Source organism: Dasypus novemcinctus, chromosome 6 (genome assembly GCF_030445035.2).
Source record: "Dasypus novemcinctus isolate mDasNov1 chromosome 6, mDasNov1.1.hap2, whole genome shotgun sequence".
NCBI lineage: Eukaryota > Metazoa > Chordata > Mammalia > Cingulata > Dasypodidae > Dasypus > Dasypus novemcinctus.
In genome coordinates, this window is record NC_080678.1 from 11,177,431 (window position 1) to 11,201,485 (window position 24,055).

At 45.1% G+C, this 24,055-nt stretch overlaps 1 protein-coding gene across 1 annotated transcript in view; it reads left to right on the forward strand.

Moving 5' to 3' along the window:
• The window catches only part of ADAM12 (ADAM metallopeptidase domain 12), a 377,451-nt gene that overhangs the window by 237,508 nt on the left and 115,888 nt on the right, over positions 1-24,055 (forward strand). The window contains 2 exon segments of the mRNA XM_058298149.2: positions 1,250-1,328; positions 17,321-17,397. Coding sequence (XP_058154132.1) covers positions 1,250-1,328; positions 17,321-17,397 — 156 coding nt within the window.

Below are 24,055 nucleotides of genomic sequence, written 5' to 3' on the forward strand. Positions count from 1 at the left end.
CCCAGCAGAGTCTCTCATAGCGTGATAAGCTGCCTCTAAAGATGGGGTGGGGGGAGGGCAGACATCACTGTTCTTGCCCACTAGGCCTCCTGCAGAGGAATCTCTTGATTCCTTACTGTTCAGGCAGATAGAATCCAAGCTCCATTTGGGGCCCTCCACTGTCTGGCACCAACCTGGCTCCTCAGATTCCAGAGCCTTCAAGCCTGGTCTTGTTATCCTCTACCTGGGCTGCTCTTCTCCTCCCAGCACCTCTGGTGTCTGACTTACTCCTGCTCTATTGTTTGGGGCCCTTTTCCTGGGCCACCCAATTGTTCTGTGACAGCATCTCCACATGGGATTACCCCACCAGGCTGCAATTTGCTCAAGAGTAGGAATTGGTGTTGTTTTTACTTTAATCTCAACAATTAGTCCCACACCTAGCACATAGTAGGTACACAGGAAATATTCCTTGTGGTTGTGTTTTGTTGTTGTTGTTGCTTTGGGGTTTTTAGGAGGTACCGGGGAATGAACCCAAGACCTCATACAAATGAAGCAGGCAATCAACCCCTGAGCCACACCCGCTCCGTCTTGTGGTTATGTTGAATAGGCAAAATAGTGCAGGTTCTTTAAGAAGGTGCAAAACCATTTAAATCCTAAATAAACCCATGCTTTGCTATCACTGATAAAGATCTAGTACAATTTTAGTTGCATGCGATTTTAATTCAGATAAACAGGGATTATTCTTCGTGTTTATCTTAGAAATTATGTCCCAAATCATTTTTCCTCGCTCATTCAGTGCTGCTTTAATTGTTTCATTGTCCTTCTCATCCCTTCTTTGACATTTTAATATTGATAACTGGTTCTTTCCTTGTGGGAGAGCCAGCGGGAGCCAGTACTGTATGTTCAAAATTATTTTCCCAACTGGACTTAGCCATCCATTCTAGTCTACAGAGCCTTGTGATTTCCAAGTGTGTGATTTTCCCCAACTTGGAAATCTGCCTGTATTATTTGTAGAAGGGGGGGGGGGGGGCGGGAAGGAGAAGGCTCATATGTGTTGTTCAAAGCACACTCATCTGAATCTTGCCTGCCCGGATCTCTCCCTGATTCTCCCAAGATAACTTGGATAGCCCTTTGGAGGCCTGATTGATTATCTGTCCAATAAGGAGGGTGTTGGGCTGTATCCCATGCTGCCGCCAGCCTGCACATTCACAAGCAACATATCAGTGTAACTCCACACTCATGGTTTAATGTTGCTCTTATTTTTCCGCAGAGGTCTCATTGCTAGCAGTTTCACGGAAACCCATTATCTGCAAGATGGCACTGATGTCTCCCTCACTCGAAATTACACGGTAATTCCTGCATGTTTGGATCACTATAATACTGTACTATCAAATCTTTGCTTAAACTTGGTAGCCACTTAATCCTGAGCCAAGCCACATGCCCAGATTCTTACCTTAGGCCCAATAAAAGAGCTTGCGAGTCACTTAGGGTTCAGCTTTATGTTATAATTCCAGAAAAACTTGGCCTTTGCCGGGTATGTGCCAGGATAGTGGTGGGGGCATGGCTTCTTTGCAAGTTGACCGTGGAACCCCCTGCCCAGGGCTGTGTGATGGCGGCTGGACAGACCCCTCCTAAAAGCCCAGGAGCCAGCCAGCCTCCAGGGTGGCTCCGAAAGCAGTCTGACCTGGGCTGCACTGTGCCACGTTTAACTCGGAAATATCTTAAAGGCACTCAAAGGAAAACTGGCTCCGCTCAGCCTCCTTATTTTAAGTCGATACACAGTGTTGGTATGACTCCGTATCACAGTTATTGCTTTAATATTACCTTTCCGTCAACCATTCTGGCATTGGAAGTTCTATATGTAATTCGGACAAAATGATAATTTTATTTGTTCATTTAACAGACTCTTACTGCACACCCTCTAAGCTCAGTCCCATGCGTGAATACAGGGATTCCAAGGGAGTAACACCGTCACTGCCTTCCAAGGACTAGGAGGGTTGTTTGTTCTAAAGAGATGTGGTTGCTTATTTTAAAAGAATAAAGTTAGAGGAAGGTTTTACATATATAATTGAAACTTCATCAAATAGCCATTATTACCTGCAGTAATTTCTCCTTCACTCTGTATGATGCCAGCATTTTTTTTTCTTTGTCATACATTTGGAATTTGGTGCTTGTAAACTGGTATCTTCAGATTTCCGGCACTGTGGGGGAACGAGCCGATGCAGCTTTCCCAACCCAAAGAAAGCATGTAGGAATCCTAAATGTAATATAAGAAATTTTGTTACTGCCCAGTCAAGCTTTGAAAGAGAGTTGGAAAAATCCCCAAGAGGCAGAAACAAAGAATATAATTGCAGAGCAGTTGGTTTGTGAGGAGGGCCAGTTTAGGACCGGGAGACAGCCTGGTGCCAAAGGGCCTGAAAGGGGAGAAGTGGGTGCCTGCGATTGCAAACCCCACCGAAGCTGGGTGCCCAGGAAACAGCTTCCCCTGTGAAAGGGGGATGAAAACTCTTGCCACTGGCCCAGAGAAGGGGCAAGAAAGAGAGTTATCTGCTAGATGTCCTGGATTGAAACAAAGATATCATAAAAATAGAGAAATCGAAACCCCAGCTTGCCTCGGGCATGTATGTTGGGGATGGGGTGTGGTGGTGTACAGATTTGTAATATGGAATTCCCATATACTGGCCTCAAAATTTGTCCCCAAAAGTGAAACCCGCATGACCTCAGGCTGAAGCCAACCCACAACAGTTCAGTGGGGATATTTCTACAACCCAAGTTACAGGAGGTTTTTACACACAAAAAAACAGTAATAAAAATATTGAGGGTGAGTCCAAAATCAAAATTTATAAACTATATAACGAAAAGAGCTGCTACTAGGCAAACTTCGCCAAACAAGGGACATGAGAGGATGTACACCTCTGGGAATGCAGGAAAATAGAGAAATCAGAGGAAACATGAAATGTCTTCAAGAGAATGGAATACAACAGTCCAATAAATCTCTATGAGGAATTCCAGAATGACAAAATAGTACAAAATAGGGAAAAGACAATTTTAAACGGCATGCGTTGAGAATGTCCTTGAAGTGAAAACAGGTGTGACTGGGTCTTGAAGAGAGGCCAGGTGTAACCCAGCCCAGGATGGCTTAGACCAAAACTGCAGGCCACCAAAGAAAATCTTACAACCAGCCAAGAGAGGGTGTGTACAAAATGATGACAATTGTACTGACTGCAGACTTCTCATTAGCAAACCCTTCAGAAAACTGAGGGAAAATGATCATCCACCTCAATTCTATATTCAGTTAAAGTATTTTCACAAAAACAAGAATGAAGCAAGCATTTTCATACAAAGACAAGAGAACTTACTACTCACAGATTCTGCCAAAGAGTATCTACCAAGAAATGTTTTAAGAAGGAAACTGAACACACGGACAAGCGTAAGATGTAGGAGGCAGTGGTAAACGAAGTAATTATATACGAATGAATCTATATAGGTTATTTAAAATAATTATGACAATGATGACTGAATTTAAGTGGTTTGAAACAAGATGGAAAAATAGATTAAAAACATTTAAAGGAATTAGTATTGTACAAGAGAAAAACAGAAATGCTGCATAACTTGAGATTTTGATAAGGAGCCATTATAAGAATAGGAAAAAAGTATACTTCCACATAAATAGAGGGTGAATGAAAATAATATATCAGCCTACTAGAGGGCAGGAAAAAAAAGGAAAAGAAATAAACCAGCAGAGTGAATATAAAACACAAAATAAGATAAAAATGAGTCAACATATGTCAGAAATCACATTTTATGTAAATAGATTGAATCCATTTACTGAAATAAAAACAGATTATTTGCTTAGAATTTAAAGTAAAACCCAGCTATGTAATTTTTACAAGAATCATACTCAAAATACAGAATGGTTATTAAAGTAAAGAAATGGAAAAAGATATAGCTGATAAATTTTAACCTGAAGAAAGCTGTTAAGGTAGTAGTGTTGTCAAATAAGCTAAACCTTAGGGGGGGGAGGCATTATTGGGGATAAAAGAGGTCATTATTTAATGATAAAAAGGAACAATTTACCAATATGGTAAAGACTGTGAACTAGCAAAATAGTTTCAAATTATATAAAGCACTAATTGAAAAAATTGGAAGGATAAATTCACAACTAGAGTGGGAGATTTACATATGCTTTTCTCAGAAATGAAGATAAAAAATGAGAAATTAAACCAAAAGCTACTTCTTTAAAAATATTAATAAAACAGACCAAACATAAAAGTGATGAAGAAAAATCCATAAGTGAACAAAATCAGGAATATGAAGGACATAAATCTTATTACAGATTTAAAAGTCATGAGTATATGATAAACACTAACAACCATTTTCTCGACAATGTAAGTTCTCAAAATAAAATAGAAAAATGTAATTATATAGAAAACTATATTAATAATAGTATTTTAAGAATCTACCCATACAAATAACATTGGACCCAAATAATTTTAACAGGTAAATTTTTTTCAAACCTATGAGGAACAAATGGTTCCTGAGAACCAAAAAAAGAGCATACACAAGTCACTATTACAGCATGGTTTTTGTTATGAATATAGTTGCAAAAAGCCTAAGTAAAATATTTACATATCATATCCAGCACATATTTTTAAATATACTGTATAACCCAACAGTACTTATCTTAGGAATGCAAAGATGGTTCAACATTAATCTATTTAATAATATGGTTCAACACATTAATATCTTGATATGAAAAATTATAGTTGATATTACTTTTTAAATTATAATCTATACTATTTCTCATGTTGATTATAAAAGCTCTTATGGGTGAGGAATATTTCTTGTTCTCCTAGCCCCTTTAGAGCCTCATATAGCATCTTGTATTTCAAAAAATCGTGTAACCAATGCAGCATCTTAGATTGTGTCATCCAGAATTTACTACTTCACTCAAAATATATCTACTAAGCACCTTCTGTGTGCAGACACTGTCAGGTTTTGGGGATACATGTTTAATAAAAGCATATTGCTTGGCATTTTAATTCTACTGGAAAGGCATTTAAAAATTATTGTTATAATACAATTGCTACAATAAGAAGTGCATACCAAGTACTGTTGGAATATTATGGAGGCAGTGGTTAGTTTTAACTGGTTGGTGGCTATTTCACTAAGGTGATAATTCAATTGGGTCTTTAATAACAGGCAAAGAAGAGAGGCAAATTTGGTATGAAACCTTTCGATTTAAGGAACTTTATCTTTATTCCACTGAAAATTGGGAGCCATAGAACATTTCCATGCAGGGGAATAATGTGTTCAGTTTTATGCTTTAGACAGAGTCTCTGATGGTAGAATGGAAGGAAGATTGGTAGGAAAACTGATATACAGGTAGTAAGAAGATTCGTTAGAGACTTGTAGTTGAAGGTTTCACTTATGAAAATAGGCCTCTGATAGGATTGGCCAGATTCAAGAGAGGTTGAGGAGGCAGAAGAGACAAGACCGGTGATAGGGATGAGGGAGGTGTCGCCAATAGAACCCTTCAGCTTACACCCGCGGACGGGCAATCTGTTACCCACTGATACCATCATGAGCAGTTGTCGGTAGGAGGACAGAGAGCACAATGAGAGAGGTTTCGTCTCCATTGAGTTTGCAATGGGAAGGCCAAGCGAAAATGTTCTGTGTCAGTTATATATATGAATCGGGAATACAGCAGAAAGGTGGAGGCTGGAAATGAAGACTTGAGGTTCAACCTCCAAGTGTCGGTTTTGCCTTGAGTTCATACTTGACTTTCTGTGGTTTTCCTGTCTTTTATCTCCTAAGATGATCTCATTTAAAATATGTTTCTAGATTTATCACTAAGGCTATCATTCCAAATAGAACCAGAAAAAAAAACTTTAGTTGTTTAAGTAGACAAGCGAACTCCAAACGTCCATTGTGTGTGACCGTGAACGCACTTGCTTATACGGACATGTCTAGAAGATGTTAGAGACATGGTTTCTGTTCCAGTCTCCCTTATTAATTTTTTTTTCTTTAAACGCTTTTCCCCCTTTTCTCTCATTTGGGAAGAAAAATGCCACAAGAGAAGAAAAAGAAACAGATAACAAGATAAAGGAGGGTCTGACAGCTGCCAGGTTGTTTTGGACTTGAATTGAGAAAGCCGAAAGCTCCAAAGCTAGGCACTAGGAAAATAGCCTAGAAGGAAGAGTGCCAGGATGTTCAGAGTCATTGTCTTTGTGTTTTTTCCAGTCTTCTGTGATTACTGTGTGTGCAGAGAGAGGTCGGGGCTTTTCTCTTTCTCCCCAATTTCCCATAAGGTGACTGTATAGAAGAATCCATTTCTGCTCCATCCCTCTACCACTTCCCACACCTCTCTCTGCATGGAAGTGTCTTCTGGGGGGAAGAGGGAGGAGTCAGGCTCTGACAACCCCTGACCCCCGACATTGGCCTGGGGATGGAGCCCCTGCCCTGGAAAGGCAGTGCAGCTCGTCTTGCTGTCTGGGTTCAGTCAACAGTGGGGAGACTTGTCCCAACCCCCAGGGAGCAGTCCACCAAGGCTTTGCTTTCCCAAGATAGTCCCAAGGATTTAGCTGGCAAGAAGGCGCGTGGAGAGGGGAAAGACTGGAAATTGCAGGACGCCTCACTTCTGCCTAGGCCAAAGATTTATCCTCTAATGGAATGTACCAGAGGCCTCTTTCTTGGGAGTATTTGTGCTGATACTATATATTGCTCTTCGACTGACTTTCTGAATGTGTCTTCAGTAGCATATGTTAATGGGCATCCACAAACCTCCTAAAATAACTAATGCTTATTGTTTTGACATCTAGAAAATGACTTTTCATTTAGTCCCACAGCTGCCTTCAGAAGCACACATTCCTTTGAGCACAAGTCTGAGCTGCCAGCCATGTTGACGTAAAGATAAAGAGAGAACAATCTGGTTCACTAAATAAAACCCACAGCCCAAAACAGCTGGTCCCTCCAGCAGAAGCCCCACAATCAGAGTCCAAGGCCTCTTTTAGTCTTTGGTGGTGAGGAGACAGGTGTTGCCTTTTGGATTTTGTTTTTATTGAGTAAGGCTGGAAAAGGAACAGCAATTTGCTGGCTCATCTCCCAAGTCAGCACACAATGAATTTTCATAAATTTAAAATCATGTATAAAATAAGAACTACTTTTTGTCTAATAGTGCTTTTTTTGTTTTGTTTCCACCTCTTAGTGTAAGATTGTCGACTCAAGCAGAGTAGTGGCTGATTTTAATTTTGGAGTTGGTCGCTTTTCTTTTCTCTCAGTTGTCCTGACAGGAGGAAATATTTGTGGCTTTGTCCTTTGCTGACCACATCTAAGGGAAGATTATGTTTTACATTGTCACTTTTTATAAGCCTTGTAGAAGACAATACACTAGATGTTTATGCTATTTACACTCTAAAAGGCAACTCTAGGAAAGGCTCCACTAGCCCTCCAGAAAGTCTTCTAAGACTTTCCAGTGCTTTGGTGGAAATGCATTGACTTGTTGCCCTTTAACTGAACAGCTACTCTGTGCCAGGCTCTGGGGACTCAGCAGTGATGGGAAGCAGACAAGGGAGCCATGTGGGGTGTTGAAGGAGAAGACTGACATTATTCGCAGAGATAAAATCAGTGCCCAGTGCACTGAAGAAAAGTCCAGGGGGTCTTTCCTGATTTAAGGGATCATGGAAGACTTCATGGAAGAAGTGGCATTTGACCTAAAAGCTGGAGGTTAAAGAGGCCTGAGCCAAGGCGGGTGGGTGGTGGGAGAGACATTCCACCTTGTGTTAAGCTTTCCTTGGTGGGTGGGGAAGTGTCTAGAAGTTGACAGAGGCCAAGAGTGCAGGTGACAGTGATAAACTCGATCATGATGGAGGAGTACTGGGAAGCCATTTAAAGGTTCCAGCCGAGGAGGGTGCCATGGGCAGGTAAGGGCTTTGCAGAGCCCCCACTGGCTGTGGTGGCAGGAAGGTGCTCAGAAGGCGCAGGATCAGGTCCAGCAGGAACAGGCGGCTCTTGTGGAAGCCCAGGTGAGAGGAGATGGTGACAGGGGCCAGAGATGGGCAGAAAAAGGGACTGCTGACGTTGTACACCTGTGCGCTACCCAGAAAGGCCCCACCTGGAGGTTGTCAGGGAATGAATCACGTCCCTCACAAAAGGCACCTTCAGGTGCCAACTCTGGTTGAGCTTTTATGAACCCACTTGTCAATAGGACCTTGGAAGCTGTGCCCAAACGGAGCGGGGGGCCTTTGTCTGAAAGAACTGAAGTCCGTATAAGCAGAGAGAATGCGATACGGAGAAGAGAAGATTCCGGGAGCAGCCAGGAGCTGGAAGCGAGTGGGACCCAGGAGGGAAAGGAGAAGCTGCTGCCGTGTGTGTTGCCATGTGACAGCAAAGCTAAGGGCCCCGCAGATGGCAGGCGGGCCAGGGAGGGAGCCAGCCTTCCAGCCTCGGGAACTGGGAGCCAGCCCATCCTTTTTGTTAAGCCAACCCATTGTAGAGTGTCTGCTTTAGCAGCTAGAAAACTAAAACAGGGTCAGTCTCTCTCAAAATCATTCATTCCACAAAAATATACTGAGCTAGGGTACTGTGTGGAAGAAAAGAACACTTGCAGCATACTGGAGTTTAAAATACTTATTTTTGTACCCCGATTTGTAGTAATACCTTACACTTTACAAATTGCTTCTTTGGGTAATGTTTATTGGATCCCCTAAAACCTACGGCAATAAGTATTCTCCCATTTTACAGATTAAAACCTGTGAAATGGAGTCTCGGCCCCAGACTTCCACTGGAGGTGGGCCGAGCCCTCTCCCGCAGACGCTGTGCTTCAGCCCCGCTCGGCTGGGAGGTCCGGAAGGAAGGACCAGAACGGGGCTTCCTAGGTGTGTGTTCTCACGCAGAATTCCAGCACGACCGAGTAATTCGAGAGGCCCCCTCGGTGGGCTCCTCCTTAGAGCTGGGAGCAGAGCTAGCCCTGGCTGTGGAGTGGCGCCTGGCCCCCTAGCACCCCACCCAGGGCGCTCTGCGCTGCGCGGGAGTGCGGCCTCGCCCGAGAAGCCCGCGGGGCTGGAAGGCGCGTCCCCCCTGCCTGGGCCGACACCCCGTTTCAGTGTCGGGGAAACATGCGGTGTGTGTGGAGCTGACGGCCAGCGAGGGAGGGAGGCCCCCCACCAGCCTGCACACGCACACACTCCTCCTCTGGCACATTCGCACACACACATGCGCTCACACACTCACACACTCTCACTCTCTCAATCACACCCTCACCTACTCATATATACTCACCTACTCTCACACATTCTCATACACACATACACTCATTCACACACACTCACACTTTCTGACATACATGTACTCACACACGCATACTCACTCTCACATAGCCTTCCTCTCTGCAGATTTTTCTCTGCATTTGAAGATGCCTTTGCTTTCCGGGGTCCCCTGGGCGACGCTGTAATGAGGCTGCTGTGCTCAAGCAGAGCGTCCTGTCGGAGTCTGGGTTTTAGGTGATCACTTTTCTTTTCAAAAAGAGAGGCCTGTGCGGGCTCCTGTTCTCCCCGCCCCTCAGCCTGGGGGAGGAGGGGGGCATGTGGCCTGGAGTCAAGAGGCCTGGGTTTGGGTCCTGCGCCTTCAGGCGGGGCTTTAGACGGCCCCCTTGTGCCCCTCCATTCACGACGTGGCTGGCGCAGAGGAAGGCTGGCCGTGACGGCCCCGAGCTTCCCTGCAGCCAGCGCTGTGCCCGCGAGGACCCGATCAGGCCAGGCCAGCGTGGTGTGCATGCGGGGGGAGCCCTGCCTCGCTGCCCCTGAGAAAAGCATGGAAAATCATGTTCACTCCGCGTGCTCCCTAACAGACTTTGTGGCTCACAGTCTGTGGCAACCAGAAGCCCGGGCCGGTTTTGTTCCTGATTTAGCATATAGAATTCCTCATCCTGTCCCCCTGATAGTTGGATAAGAGAATTCTGATTTTACTTTCCGTGTGGCAAGCTGTTGAGGGCTACAGATTTCCGGGTTCAAGAGTTCTAACTGCCTCTGCCTCTGACCCGCCATTATATTTGATTGGTGGTATTAAGCAGAAGGAATATTTTCTGGACTGGGAGGATGCATTAGGTTAAGTAATAAGGATATAAAATACATGGTTAGAGATTTTGTAAAGGAAAAGATGTAATTTTGTGGTTAGGCGTGTTCGGAGTTGTTTTCTGCGCTGTTTCAACGGTAGAAATAGAATGTATTTGCTCAGCAGAATTAGGCCAACACGACGGTCCCCCAGGAGAACGTCTTGTTCAGCAAGGTCTTGGAGACCTGACTGTGATAAAAAGAGGAGACTGTAGAGTATTGAGAGTCCTGAGGCCAACCGAGAGAGGAGAGGGGGTGCGGTGTGGGAAAGTTGTGCAGCCTGGGCCTCTGGCCGGGGTTACTGACGTGCTCTGGGGCCAGGGGGCTGTGGGGAGGACACTTTCCTGGGTGGGATGGCTGCCTGCTGCGTCTCACCAGTGTGGCCTGGTCTAGCCCAAACAGGCCAAGTACCTGCAGATCCACGGGGCCTGGCCCGGTGCTGCCTTGTAGCATCCGTGACTGGGGATAACGTGGCCCTCGGAAGTGTGCCACACCCTCACCTGGAGACTTACTCCAGGGCACTGCCAGCCAGGGTGGAGATGGCCCTGCACTGCCCACCCTGCTCTGTTGCCGCCAGAGAGGGCCCGCCCCCACCCCAGTGGGGTAGGAGAGCTATTTTCTCTGGGCCCATAATCAAGTTTCTGAATCTGTCATATGGCACATGGTGTGGCAAGTCTGTTGTTCTGAAGTATGATATGGTCTATAGGATGACTCGCCATTGTTGTAAAAACTGTCGTCACATTTCTTTAAATATTTAGTGAACCATCTTTATTGACCAAATAAAATTTCATGAAAATATAATCGTTCTGGAGAACCCGAAATATGGAGTTCTGGTAATTATGCTTAGTTATCCCAGAAATTGATCATTGTCAGGAGCAAACAATGGCCTTGTTAGTCAAGTGGCAGAAGGTAAACCTTGAAATGTGGTTTTAGAGCTAAGAAGGAAATTGTTAAGCCTGGTAATGATTAAGAGTATTGAGATTGTTTCTTTTAAGGAACAGTTTTTGAGAGTTAAAAGCCAACCTCCCTCTCCTTTTTCTAAGCAATACTTCAGCCATGTTGTTGAATTGGAAATTAATTTTATACTAATTTGTTCTCAGCTCGTGCTTCAGTGAGCTTATGTTTCTGGGAATTTAATTTGAAAGTACATTGGATAAATAGTCTATTAAGAAATAAATTGAGATTGAGAATAAATGTGTTTGAAATTTCAGAGGTCAGTAATTAAGATTATTGTCGCCATTTGGTTTTTATAATTTTTAAAGCAATATTTAGCTGTTTATGGCAATATTTCACATTTCTCTGAAATGGAGGAAATGCTGTAATGTTTGGGATTCCCAAAGATCTGTAACAGTCAAAAAACTGTGATTCTGAAAAGTTGAACATAGAACTACCACGTGACCCAGCAATTCCGCTTTTATATAATATACCCAAAGAACTAGAAACTGGGACTTGAACAGATACTTGCCCCATCGCCAAAGGTGGAAACAACCCAAGTGTCCCCCAGCAGATGAGTGGCTAAGCACAAAGTGGGACGTCCCTACGATGGTTTAATCATCACCCAGGAAAAGGAAAGAAGGAAGCTCTGATAATGCTACAGCATGGTTGAGCTTTGAAAGAATTATGCTGAAATAACCCGGCACAAAAGGACAGTGTATGATTCCACTTAGATGAAATAAATAGGATAAGCAAACTCATAGAGACAGAAAGTAGAGGGTGCCAGGCCAGCAGGGAGGGGAGGCGGGGAGTTGTTCCTTACTGGGTACAGAGTTCTGTCTGGGATGATGGAAAAGTTTTAGAAGTGGATGGTGGTGATGGAGCACAAGACAGGACATGTAATTAGTACCACTAAGTGTACACTTAAAAATGGGAAATTTGGTTATGTATGTGTTACCACAATAAAATTTTTAAAAAGTAAACCCAAAAAAACAGTGATTCTGGTTATCCCGGGCAGCCTCAACTATAAAGTCTGCCACTTATCTTTTCCATTTCCAAGTGGCCTTCAGCTTTGGCTCAGTTGTGCCTGCTGTGCGCTCAGGGCTGAACACACATACACACACACACACGGCAGGAGCCTGGGGAGGGCCTGGACCTCTCTGATGCTTCGGGTCCTCACAGTACAAACACAGAATCCCCTCGTCTTTGGGGAAGGGTCGTGCCTCCCCTCAGGGGCCCTGGGGCCATAGGAAAGTTCCCTCGGGCAGAGGCTCCGGGCATCAGGTGGATGGCCGAGGCCGCTGGCTGAGCAGGACCCCAGCTCCTCCCCACCATGTGTCCTTTCCTAAGCCATAGAGAGGACAGAGACCCCCACCCAGGAAGTAGGGTGGGACCCGTGCGCCCCTGCGCCCACCGCGGAGTCTTGCAGCCAAGCAGAGCTCACACCCAGCCCTTCGCTGCACACTGCCTCTGCACACGCCGTCCCGTGGCGTGGAACCCCTTCCCCTGCCTTCACCACTGAGCACCTCGCCACCCCACTCCTCAGCAGCACCGGAGGTCCAAAAATGAACCCCCAAAACTTTCATGATTTGCAGTTGTTTTGATCGACAACATACCAACTACAAGATACAGTGCAGGCAAACTATTAAACTGGTAAGATAGTCCAGCAAAAGAGTCTAAGAGATTCTCTTTAAAAAAAAAAAACAAAAAATAAACCTTTCCTTTATACCAACAGTAACCATGTATAAGATGTAAAAGAAAAAAATTTCATGATATCAACAAACTTACGTAATAGCTAGGCATAAGCCTAATAAAAACTTTCCAGGGGCTAGATTTTAAAAATCTAAAGCTAGAGCAAAGGACATGAAAACAACCTCATTAAATGGAGAGACCTACATAAACAGGAAAACTTTTTTTGTAAAAATACAAATTATTTCACATTGACCTATGTATTCAATGCAGTTCCAGCTGAAATCTCAATGGATTATTTTATAGCCTAACAATTTGATTCTACAATTCATCAGAAAGAAAAAATAGCCAGTAATAACCTAGAAACTTTGGAAAAGAGAACTTCCTCTCAACAAGGGTGCCAAGACAATTCAGTAAGGGAATGCACAGTCTTTTCGACAAGTGGTTCTGGGACAAGTGCATATACACATGTAAACACAAATGAAATCAGACACCTCACCCACACCATGCCCCAAACTTAAAAATGTGTCAAAGTCCTAAATGTAAAAGCTAAAACTATAAAAGTTTAAGAAGAAAATATAAGTATAACTCTTCATGACGTTACATTAGACAATGGTTCTTTAGATATGACACTAAAAATATGAGCAACCAAAAAAAGATAAATTGAGCTTCATCAAAATTAAAAACACTTTTTTGCTTCAAAAGATAAGAAAGTGAAAAGACAGTCCACAGAATGGGAGAAAATATTTGCAAGTCATATATCTATATCTAGTAAGGGGCTGTTGTCCAGGATTTATAAAGATCTCTTGTAACCCAACCATAAAAAGGCAAATAATCCAATTTAAAAATGGACAATGAATTTGCATAGCATTTCTGTAAAGAAATTGCACAAATAGCCAGTAAGCACATTAAAAGATGCTCGATCAACATCATTAGTCATCAGGGAAATGAAAATCAAGATCCCAACAAAATAAACCCACTGAGATAACTATGATCAAAAGACAGACAATAACAAATGTCAGCAAAGATATGGAAAAATTGGAACCCTCGTACATCGCTCATGGGAATGAAAATGGTGCAGCTACTTTGGACAACTCTTTGGCAGTTCCTCAAAAATTTAAATATAGAGTTACCATGTAATCCAGCAATTCCATTCCTGGGCATATAGCCAAGAAAACTGAAAGTGTATGTCCCTACAAAAACTTGTAAATGAATGTTTACAGATTATTCATAACAGTCAAAAAGTGAGGGAAGCGGATGTGGCTTTAGTAACAAGGCCTCTGCCTAGCATATGGGGGGACCCAGGTTCAATCCTTGGGACCTTCTGGTGACAAAGAAGAAAAGAAAACATGCCTGAGTGGCGAGCCAGTGCCCATTCAGTGAGCTGAGTGCCCAGTGAGCCAGTGCCCTTGCAAGTAGGTCATGAAGCAAGATGATGGCCCAACAAAAGAGAGAGAAAGAGGAGCATCAAGGTGAAGTGCAGCAGAGACCAGGAACTGAGGTGGTGCAATTGACAGGGAACCTCTCTCCACATCAGAGGTCCCCAGAATCAAATCCCAGTGAATCCTAAAGGTGAAAGATGAAAAGAACAAACAGAGAAATAGATACAGAAGATCACACAGCGAATAGACACAGACAGCAAAACACAGCAGGATGGGGGTGGGGACAGGGAAAAAAATCTAAAACAAAAATAGTTAAAAAGTGAAAACAATGCAAACATCCATCAGCTGATGTGCAATGGAATATTACTCAGCAATAAAAAAGAATGAAGTTCTGATACATGCTGTGACATGGATGAACTGTGAAAACACTATGCCTAGGTGAAAGAAGCCAGACACAAAAGGCCACACGTTGTATGGTTCCATTTATATGACATGTTCAGAGTAGACGAATCCACAGAGGCACAAGTAGGTTAGTGGTTGCCAGAAGCTGTAGCAGGAGCAAAGGGGAGTGACTCTGAATGGGTACAGGGTTTCTTTTGGTGATGAACATGTTTTCGAATTAGATCTTGGTGATGGTTTGTGAATACACTAAACCACTGAATTTTACAATTTAAAAATGTGTATTTTATGGATATGGACTTAATCTCAATTTTTTTAAAAAGAACTTGTTCTATCTGATATCAAAATGTACTGTGGAGCAACAGTAATTAAAATTTAAAATCAAAGGACTTCATCATTAAAGAAAGAGACAAACTACACAGTGGGAGAGAATATTTGGAAACCACAAATCCGACAAGGGTTTTAATATCCAAGTATGTAAAGAACTGCTAAACTCAACAACCAAAAGACAATCCTATTAAAAATGGACAGAGAACTTGAGTAGATATTTCTCCAAAGAGGGTGTATAAATGGCCAATAAGCATGTGAAAAGATACTGTGCATCTTTAACCACTAAGGAAATGCAAATTAAAACCACGATGAAGGGGAGTAGATGTGGCTCAGTGGTTGATTGCCTTCTTCCCATGGCCTAGGTTCAATCCCCAGTACCTCCTTAAAAAAACAAAACCAAAAAGTACAGTGAGATATCATTTCACACCCACTAAGATTGCTACTCTTAATAAAATGGAAAATAGCATGTTTTGGACAAATAGGGGGCACTCTTTTGTTGCTAGTAGAAATATAAACTGGTATTGCCTCTGTGGAAAACAGTTTGGTGGTTCCTCAGAAAGTATAGAATTACCATATGACCCATCAATCCCACATCTAGGAATATACCCATAAAAACAGAGCATAGTATAGTTTCTGACTATAGTGTAATGGTTGGCAGTGATGGTAGCCCAATATTGTGGATGTGATTGACTCCGCTGAATTGCATATTTGAATGTGGTTAAAGGGGAAATTTTAATTTGTCTATATGCTACTAGAATACAATTTTTAAAAATGACTGTACAACCCAAACAGTGAACTCTAATGTAAATATGAACTGCAGTTAATAGTACAATCAGAGTAATGTTCTTTAAATTGTAGTAAAGGTACCACACTAATGAAAAGATTTAACAGTAAAGGGTATATGGGAACTGTATTTTCTGCATGATCTTTTCTGTAAACCTACTTCTTTAATTAAAACAAAATTTAATGAAAACCAGTGTGGTATTGGCACAGGTGTAAGCGGATGAAAGGTTGCCTCACTGGAATAGGATAGAGAGTACAAAAGCAGAGCCACGTACAAATGTGGGTATTTGGTACATGACAAGGTAGCATTTCAAATCAGTGAGAAAAGAAAAAATGGTGTGTGTGTGGGGGGGGGGAATTGGATTCCACACCCCCACAGAAAATACATTTCCGATAGATGAAAGAGCTCGTCGGAAGACTGTGGAAGTATTAGAAGAAAATAAAGAGCATTTTTATAACCTTGGAGAAAGCCTTCTTAAGCAACATGCAAGAGGCTTAGAGGGAAAGATGGATAAATTTGGCCATAAAAATTAGAAACTTCTATACAACAAATGACGTCATAAGCGAAGTTAAAAGACATTTCCCATGTAACAACAGGCAAAATATTAATACCCAGAATAGACAACCCCTAAAATCAGAAAAAATTGACCAGCAAAATAAATGTCCCTGTAGCCATCGCGTCTCCCCTGTCTCTTGCCCACTATTCAATGACAAAAATCATTTGAGCCCCTTCGTCACAGTGGCGCCTGCTTTCCCTGGCCACTCAGTCCTCTCTGTCCTTTCTCTTGGCAAAGGCCACGTGGGCTTTGGGGTTCCGTCTTGTTTGGGTGGAGCACCCAGGCACCACGCCCCGCCCTGGTCAAAATGAACTGCGGTCGTCTCAAGTGAAGGCTCTACATGCCCAGACAGGTGCTGTGAGGATGGACTGACAACTGAACGTCCACTTCCCTGTGCCATCCTCTCCCTACGGGCTCCCGCCAGCAGCTGGCATCCCAAGGCCCTGATGGAGGCAGCTGTGGCCACTTCTTGAGTCTGCCACTTAATCGGGCTGTAACACAGCCTTCGGTCAACAATAAAATTAACCTTGATTCAGACGAAGCTCTGTCTTAACTAAGGAAGTGTCCGTGCTGTGGTTTTGTTTTACAAGGATCTACGTGCTTAAAGAAATGGGATGCTGCTGGCGCGTCACGCAGGGCTCTTTGTCTTCGAGTGGAAGACCTTTCTGGATTTCTTCCCTGCTGAGACAGACTTTCAGCTCTGGATTGGCTAATTCGGGGAGCCCCCCTCCCCCTCCTCACCCCCGTCCTCTCATCTGCTGCCCTGTTTTCCTAAGCCATAGATTCAGGCCTCCTTTTATTACATTTCACAGTGTGCTTAAATATCCCACGCCATTCCCCATCTCGTTACAAGGGACAGTTTACATGAAGGTAAAACGGCAACGTGCAGGGATTTGTTCTGCTGCTGGATTTCATGAAACATTCCACATCAGGGCTTCCCTGAAGGGTGTCCGAGAAACAAGAAGGGAATTGGGATGCATCATAAAAATGCTGTCGATAATCATTAAGTAAATCAGATATTTCTGGCTGGGTCCTGTTGGGCTTAGCATGAACTATTAAGACGGTTGGCTCAATGTTTCCTGCAAAAAGAAAATTCTCTTTAAGAACAAGCGGTGCAGAGCAGAGGCGCGGTTCCTGACCTGGCTTTCTCCCCTTGCAGGGCCACTGTAACTACCACGGCCGTGTACGGGGACATCCTGGCTCCATGGTCAGCCTCAGCACTTGTTCCGGGCTCAGGTAAGTGACCGCGACAACGATGCTCTGGCCCAAGCTCAGCGCCCAAAGCGCACCTCCATCTCATCTCATCACCGCAAGGTGCTGCGAACACGACACACGCTCCGGCCGCGCAGCGGGGAAGAGGCCCTCGCTGGACGGCTGCGAGACTCGCCGGGAGCTTAGTTTCCCCGAAGATGTCCTCAGGCTGGGGAGGTCGAGGGCCACTGGCCAGTGCCGCCAAACCCAAGTTGCAGCATGGCCAGGATTCTCCTGTGGTTTTGGTTACGTGGTTCCGATGCCTCCTGATGGCCAGGGTCGGGGCATTCCTGTGTCAGCTGCCTGCGTAAAGAACTTTGACGGGGGCCTCTCCTCATCAGGGGCACGGGACAGGGAGGGGTCTACCGTGCCCACGGTGAGTTGAGCATAGACACAGGCGGCTGGGCCCCGGCTGCTGGCTCAGGGCACCACGCCGGAAACGAGCCCACCCAGCGCTGACGCGCGGCCCTTCTCCCCCTCCCAGCAGTTCCCGCCGGTGGCTCTCGGGTGCTCCCCCGGGGAAGCCAGGCGGTCTGGCCAGTTTCCAGCTGCCTCGGCTCTCTGTAGTGCAGTTTGCTGAGCGTGTGAATGAGTAGCTTGCGTCCTCAACGTCCTGCCTCGCTTGGGCCGTGGTGGTTCTGGCAAGGGAAGAAGGGCCTGGATGGGCACCCGGGGGGCAGCGGCTGGTGTCCACCCATGGGAGGCGCTCGTCTGTCCGCGTGGCTGTGGGCTCTGTGAGCCCTCCAGAGGACTGGGGTAGGGTGCGTACACTTCCAGGCCCCGCGTGCTTGGCGGGGCCTAGGAGAAGAGCTGGGTTGGCGTCTGTGACTTAGAGCGAGGGGGACGACAACTCGCCGCCCAGGCTGTGAGGTGCGGAGGAGAGGAATCGAAGCCGTGAAGCATCTCCTTGAGAGGCTGCGGGGAGGTGGTGACCGCTGGGGACAGCCAGGCTTCCGCGGTTAGGGAGGGGCTGGGGCCGAGGGGGTTGAGGCGTCTTCTTGGCTCTGACCGGGTCATTGGCACATTCCTGAAACCATCACGTAGGCCAGCGGTGGCTCAGATGCTCTGATTTAACAACTCACATGCTCACCTCCGCGCGGCTGAGAATAAATTGCAGCCAGCCTCAGGGGCAGGGAGCAGGGTGAGTGCACCAAGGAAACCAGCGAACTCTTGGTAGAGGAAGGACACACCAGGAGCCCTCCGAGAAAAACAGGCCTTCCCCCACTGGTGTCACTCACACTGGAACCAGGGACGAGTGGGGGCATCTAGCAGTGAGCTGACAATTTTCAGGTGATTTTAGGAGAGGCTCTCAAATTTATGATGGGTAAAGATCAAAGGATATCTCCAAGGTGTTCCTAAACTCTCCATTTTACAATAAATAAAACCACTTATAAACCAGTGACATTAAGTACTTAGTGAAAAAAAAAGGGGGGTGGGCAATGAGGAGAAGGTGTTGGGGATGATGTGATGAAGAAGAACTAATGGACAGGGAAGCGGACTTGGCCCAGTGGTTAGGGCGTCCATCTACCACATGGGAGGGCAGCGGTTCAAACCCCGGGCCTCCCTGACCCGTGTGCAGCTGGCCCATGTGCAGTGTTGATGCGTGCAAGGAGTGCCGTGCCACGGAAGGGTGCCCCACACCTAGGGGAGCCCCACGCGCAAGGAGTGCACCCCTCAAGGAAAACCGCCCAGCATGAAAGAAAGAGCAGCCTGTGCAGGAGTGGCACCACACACACAGAGAGCTGACACAACAAGATGACACAACAAAAAAAGAAGAAACACAGATTCCCGTGCCGCTGACAACAGAAGCGGACAAAGAAGAAGACGCAGCAAATAGACACAGAGAACAGACAACTGGGGTGGGGGTGGGGAAGGGAGAGAAATAAATAAATCTTAAAAAAAAAAAAAAAAAAAGAACTAACGGACAGATCTCTCCCAGAGTGCTAGTGAAACACAACCGGGCTGCCTGTGCGAGGGTGTGTCACCAGTCAGGACCCCTGTCCTTCCCCGGCCTGGCCTGCTGTCCATCTGTTCAAGTCTTGTGACCTCAACTCCTCCAGCTTCCCCAAGGCATGGGGGCTGGCGGGCCCTGGGCACTCCCCTCCAGGCTCAGACTCTCAGTGCCCACCCGGGTCCCCAGCACACAGGGAACATTCCCTACCCATCTCCTGGCACAGACCACAAAGTTAGCAAAGCAGAATATCATGAAACCCCTTAGCTGGGATTTCAGGAGAAGTCGAAAGAGCAGGTGGTGGGTCTTCTGCCCGGACCCCCGGGGCAGGGTGGGAGCAGCGATGGGGAGCTCTGTGGCAAGGACAGACCCCCTGCTGGGGCACTCCTGAGGATTTTCACTTTTAGATTTTGCTGTTGTTACAAAAGCAGCAGACCGTGCATCAACAGAGAAATTCCGGAGTTATGGAGTCAACTTTATGATCTTGCAAGTCGAGAGTCACACCAGAGAAAAAGCTGCATTTGATCAACTACCCACTGACAGAAGAATCAATAGAAACTGAGAAGCAAAGAGAAAAAACCATAACCGTCAAAGCTACAGCCTGTTAGAATTTGAGAAAGAAAACAGGGATTAAAAATTACGTTAAAAACTGTGTGCTCCAAAAAACACATTAGGATCTAGCAATGTGGAAGAAAGCTCGAGTGTCCTCGGGGACACATTACTTAGAGCCCAGCCGATTAAAGTTTTGCAGAGAAAAAGCAGAGAGAAGGAACATCCCGCATTGCTTCAAAAAGATATGACCAAGGATGGGCAGGCAAGGAAAGAGTCTGTCCCAGGATCAGGAGAGGCAGGGACCAAACCAGTCAGCCTGCCTCACCAGAAGGGTGAAGGCTAAGAGATAAGGGGAGAAAGACATAAAGGTCCTAGTGGAAAGGGGGGTTAAAGAGGAAGCAGCTTTTCAGTGGAGGGAGTGAAGTGTGACATGGAAAACAGGTCTTAAGACGGAGTTCAGCTACGGAATTTTTTCCTCTTTTGAAAAAACTCCAAGTCAAACGCACAGTTCAGGCTGAAGGTTGATTTTGTCCCCAGTTGCGTTCCAAGATGCTCAGTCCCTGAGATCTGGCTGCGGTTGTCACGGCCCACCTCTTTACTCCCTGTAGCAGTTTGATATTATTGATGAATTCCAAAAAAAATTATTGGGTTATGTTTGTAAACTGGTCTTCTTCTGGGCATATGAGATTATATTGGATTCAGATGTTAGAGTTTGATGCTGAAGCCTTAAGCTGGAGCCCCAGGAAGTAAGCATACAAAGGAAAGAGAAGCAAGCCCTGGAAGGGAGGAACCCCGAAAGCCTGAGCCCTCACAGACAAGGGCAGCCATCTTGCTCCAACACTTGAAAATAGACTTTGGTGAGAGACGTAACTTATGCTTTGTGGCCTGATATCTGTAAGCTCCTACCCCAAATAAATACCCTTTATAAAAACCAACCAACTTCTGGTATTTTGCATCAGCACCCCTAATGTCTCCTTTGTGCTCTGCCTCCCACACCTGCTAGTGAACACCTAAGCCCAGGAGTTCACACTAGACACTCCGTGACACTGCAATTCACAGATATCAAACTGTGGCACTGGTGGCAAGAAGATTCAGCTCTCAGCCCACAGGAAAGCCTGATGTGCTTTATAATGGGACAGAAGTCCGTCCCTGCCGAGCCCCTGTGGAGCCCCAAAACAGCCGTGCCCTGGGTTCTGAGTCCACTCCTCGGTCCCCCTGAGCTCGCTGGGGAAAGCGACTGTCTTGTGCTCCTTCTGCTTGTACTCAGTTTCTACCTCCTGCTCCTACACAGACCTCTGGGACGGGGAGTCTTTGGGCCTCAAGCTTTGGGAGAGAGCCAAGAGGTTTCCCCACCTGAGGGTGCAGCAGGTAAAATCAGGCTGAATTTGTTAAGGAAAAACCTGAGCTGCATCAGACTTAAGCCTAGCTTTCATGTAACGGATGCAGAAAGTGGTATCTGCAGGTGTACGCTAGATATTGGTTCTAATATTGATAATTTCATTTTTAAAGGAGGCTTATGACACCTGAGCACAACATGCGCACATACTCAATGGGTGTGTGGCAACCATCAGCTTAGAGAATATATTATTTTGCATCACTGTATTAGTCAGCCAAAGGGGTGCTGATGCAAAATACCAGAAATTGGTTGGTTTTTATAAAGGGCATTTATTTGGGGTAGAAGTTTACAGATACCAGACCATAAAGCATAAGTTTCTTCCCTTACCAAAGTCTATCTCAATGTGTTGGAGCAAGATGGCTGCCAACATCTGCAAGGGTTCAGGCTTCCTGGGTTCCTCCCTTCCTCAGGCTTCTTTTTCCTGGGCTCAGGGTTCCTCCCTTCCTGGGGCTTGCTTCTGTTTCCTCTGTGAGCTTACTTCCCTGGGCTCCAGCTTAAGGCTTCAGCATCAAACTCCAACATTCAAAGCTCCAACTCTGTCCTTTGCCATGCCTTTTATCTGCAAGTCCCCACCCACCAAGGGATGGGGGCGGAATGCCCTACTGGCATGAGAAGTTTACCTGGTTACTTAATCAAGTAAACCTCTAAATTCAATAGAATCTAATATGCCCAGAGGAAAAAATCAGTTTACAGACATTTTTGGAATTCATCAATAATATCAAACCACTGCATTCCATCCTCTGAATACCAAAAAGACATCATAATATTCAAAAGAACCTTAAATCAGTTACAATGCAAGTACTAAATCATATCACAATCAATTTAAAGAAATACAGTTTGTCTTGGGGCAAACTCCAACTGCTATAGACCTCTGAAACTTACAAAACAATTCATCTGCTTCCAATACACAAATGGACAGATAAAGGATAAAGATTTTCATTACAATAAGGGAAAATTGGAAGGGAAACATGAGTCACAGTTTCTCTACAATTCTGTAAACCTCTAGGGACTCCTCTGTTCTATTTCAGAGTCTGAGAGTCATTCTTAAGAAGAAGGTTTCTTCTCCTTGGGGCCTTAAGGGAACCCAGCCTTTCCACAGGCTTGCCAAATGGTCATTTTCTTGGTTCCACCCTCATCCAACATCTGGGTGTTGACCAAGCTCCAGACCTCTCCCTCCAAGAGTGTTGGGATGATTGCCACACCTTACCCAATCTTTGGGTTAGAGTCTTAACCCCCCTAGTACAGTGACGTGACGACAACATTCCCTCTAACCTTTGGCAAACAGGTTCAACCTTCTCGGAGCACTGAGTCGACCACCTGGCCTTCCCTAACCATTGACATACAGGCTTAACCCTCTCAGAGCAATGAGTTGACCTCCTGGCCTTCCCTAACCTTTGGGAGACAGGTACACCCCTCTCAGACCTGTGGGGTACTGAACTTAACCACTCTAATCCTTGGGGAATGTGCTCCACCTTCTCTGTACCCTGGGGCAGCAAAACTCTCCCAGAATATCGGACAGGAACATCCACCTTCTTCAACTGCTGGGGCAATCTCGCCCTCTCTGTTACACTTGGATGGGGTTCCTCTCTTGGCCCAAGGTGATGTCCTAATTCCAGATCTCAGCTTCCATGGTTTTCCTCTTGAAGTTGTTTCCCCTTAAATCTCTCCTTTCCATGTCCTTTCTATTCTAGGCTGACAGTGGTTTTGTCCATACAGCTCTCTCAAAAAGTCTGTTGATTTAGCATGCAGGAAGCAGGGGTCCAAGCCATCAAACAGTAAGACTTTTCACAAGTCTTTCTGACATATATGCATCTTCAATCTAGATTTACATGTTCCAAGTTTATATAAGTCCTCCAATGGGGCACTTTCTTCTGGGAGCTTGATTTCCAGAGGCTTGGAATTTCCAGAATCAGTTTCTGTTTTCTTTGTGCCTGACAATTCAGTCCTCAGCATATCTCTCTCATCTAGCATTTTCCTATTAACTGCAAGCAGAAGCCAAGCCACATTCTGAGTGTTTACTTTGGAAATTTCTTCAGCTAAATGCCCAGGCTCACCATTTTTAAATTTTGCCTTCCATAAAACACTGCGAGTTAATCTTGCTAAGTTCTCTGCAACTTTAAAACATGGATCGCCTTTCCTCCAGTTTCCAATAATAGATTCATCATTTACTTCTAAGTCATCATAAAAAGCCTCTTTGGCATCTATATTGCTATCAACAGTCTCTTCAAAGCAATCTAGGCCTTTTCCATTAAGCATCTCACAATTCCTCCAAAAAATAACCCTTACCCATTTACAAAACTGTCCCAGCATTTCAGTAATTGCAAAAGCACTTCCCCACTCCTCAGTACCGAATTCTGTATTGGTTGGTTTTTATAAAGGGTATTTATTTGGAGTAGGAGCTTACAGATACCAGGCCATAAAGCATAAATTACTTCCCTCACCAAAGTCTACTTCCATGTGTTGGAGCAAGATGGCTGCCGTCGTCTGCGAGGGTTCAGGCTTCCTGGGTTCCTCCCTTCCTGGAGCTTGCTTCTCTTTTCTCTGTGTGCTTGCTTCCTGGGGCTCCAGCTTAAGGCTTCAGCATCAAACTCCAACATCAAAACTCCAACATCAAACACCCTCAACTCTGTCTTTTACCATGCCTTTTATCTGTGAGTCTCCACCCATCAAGGAGTGGGGACAGAATGCCCTACTGGCATAAGAGGTTTACCTCATTACTTAATCAAGTAAACCTCTGAAATCAA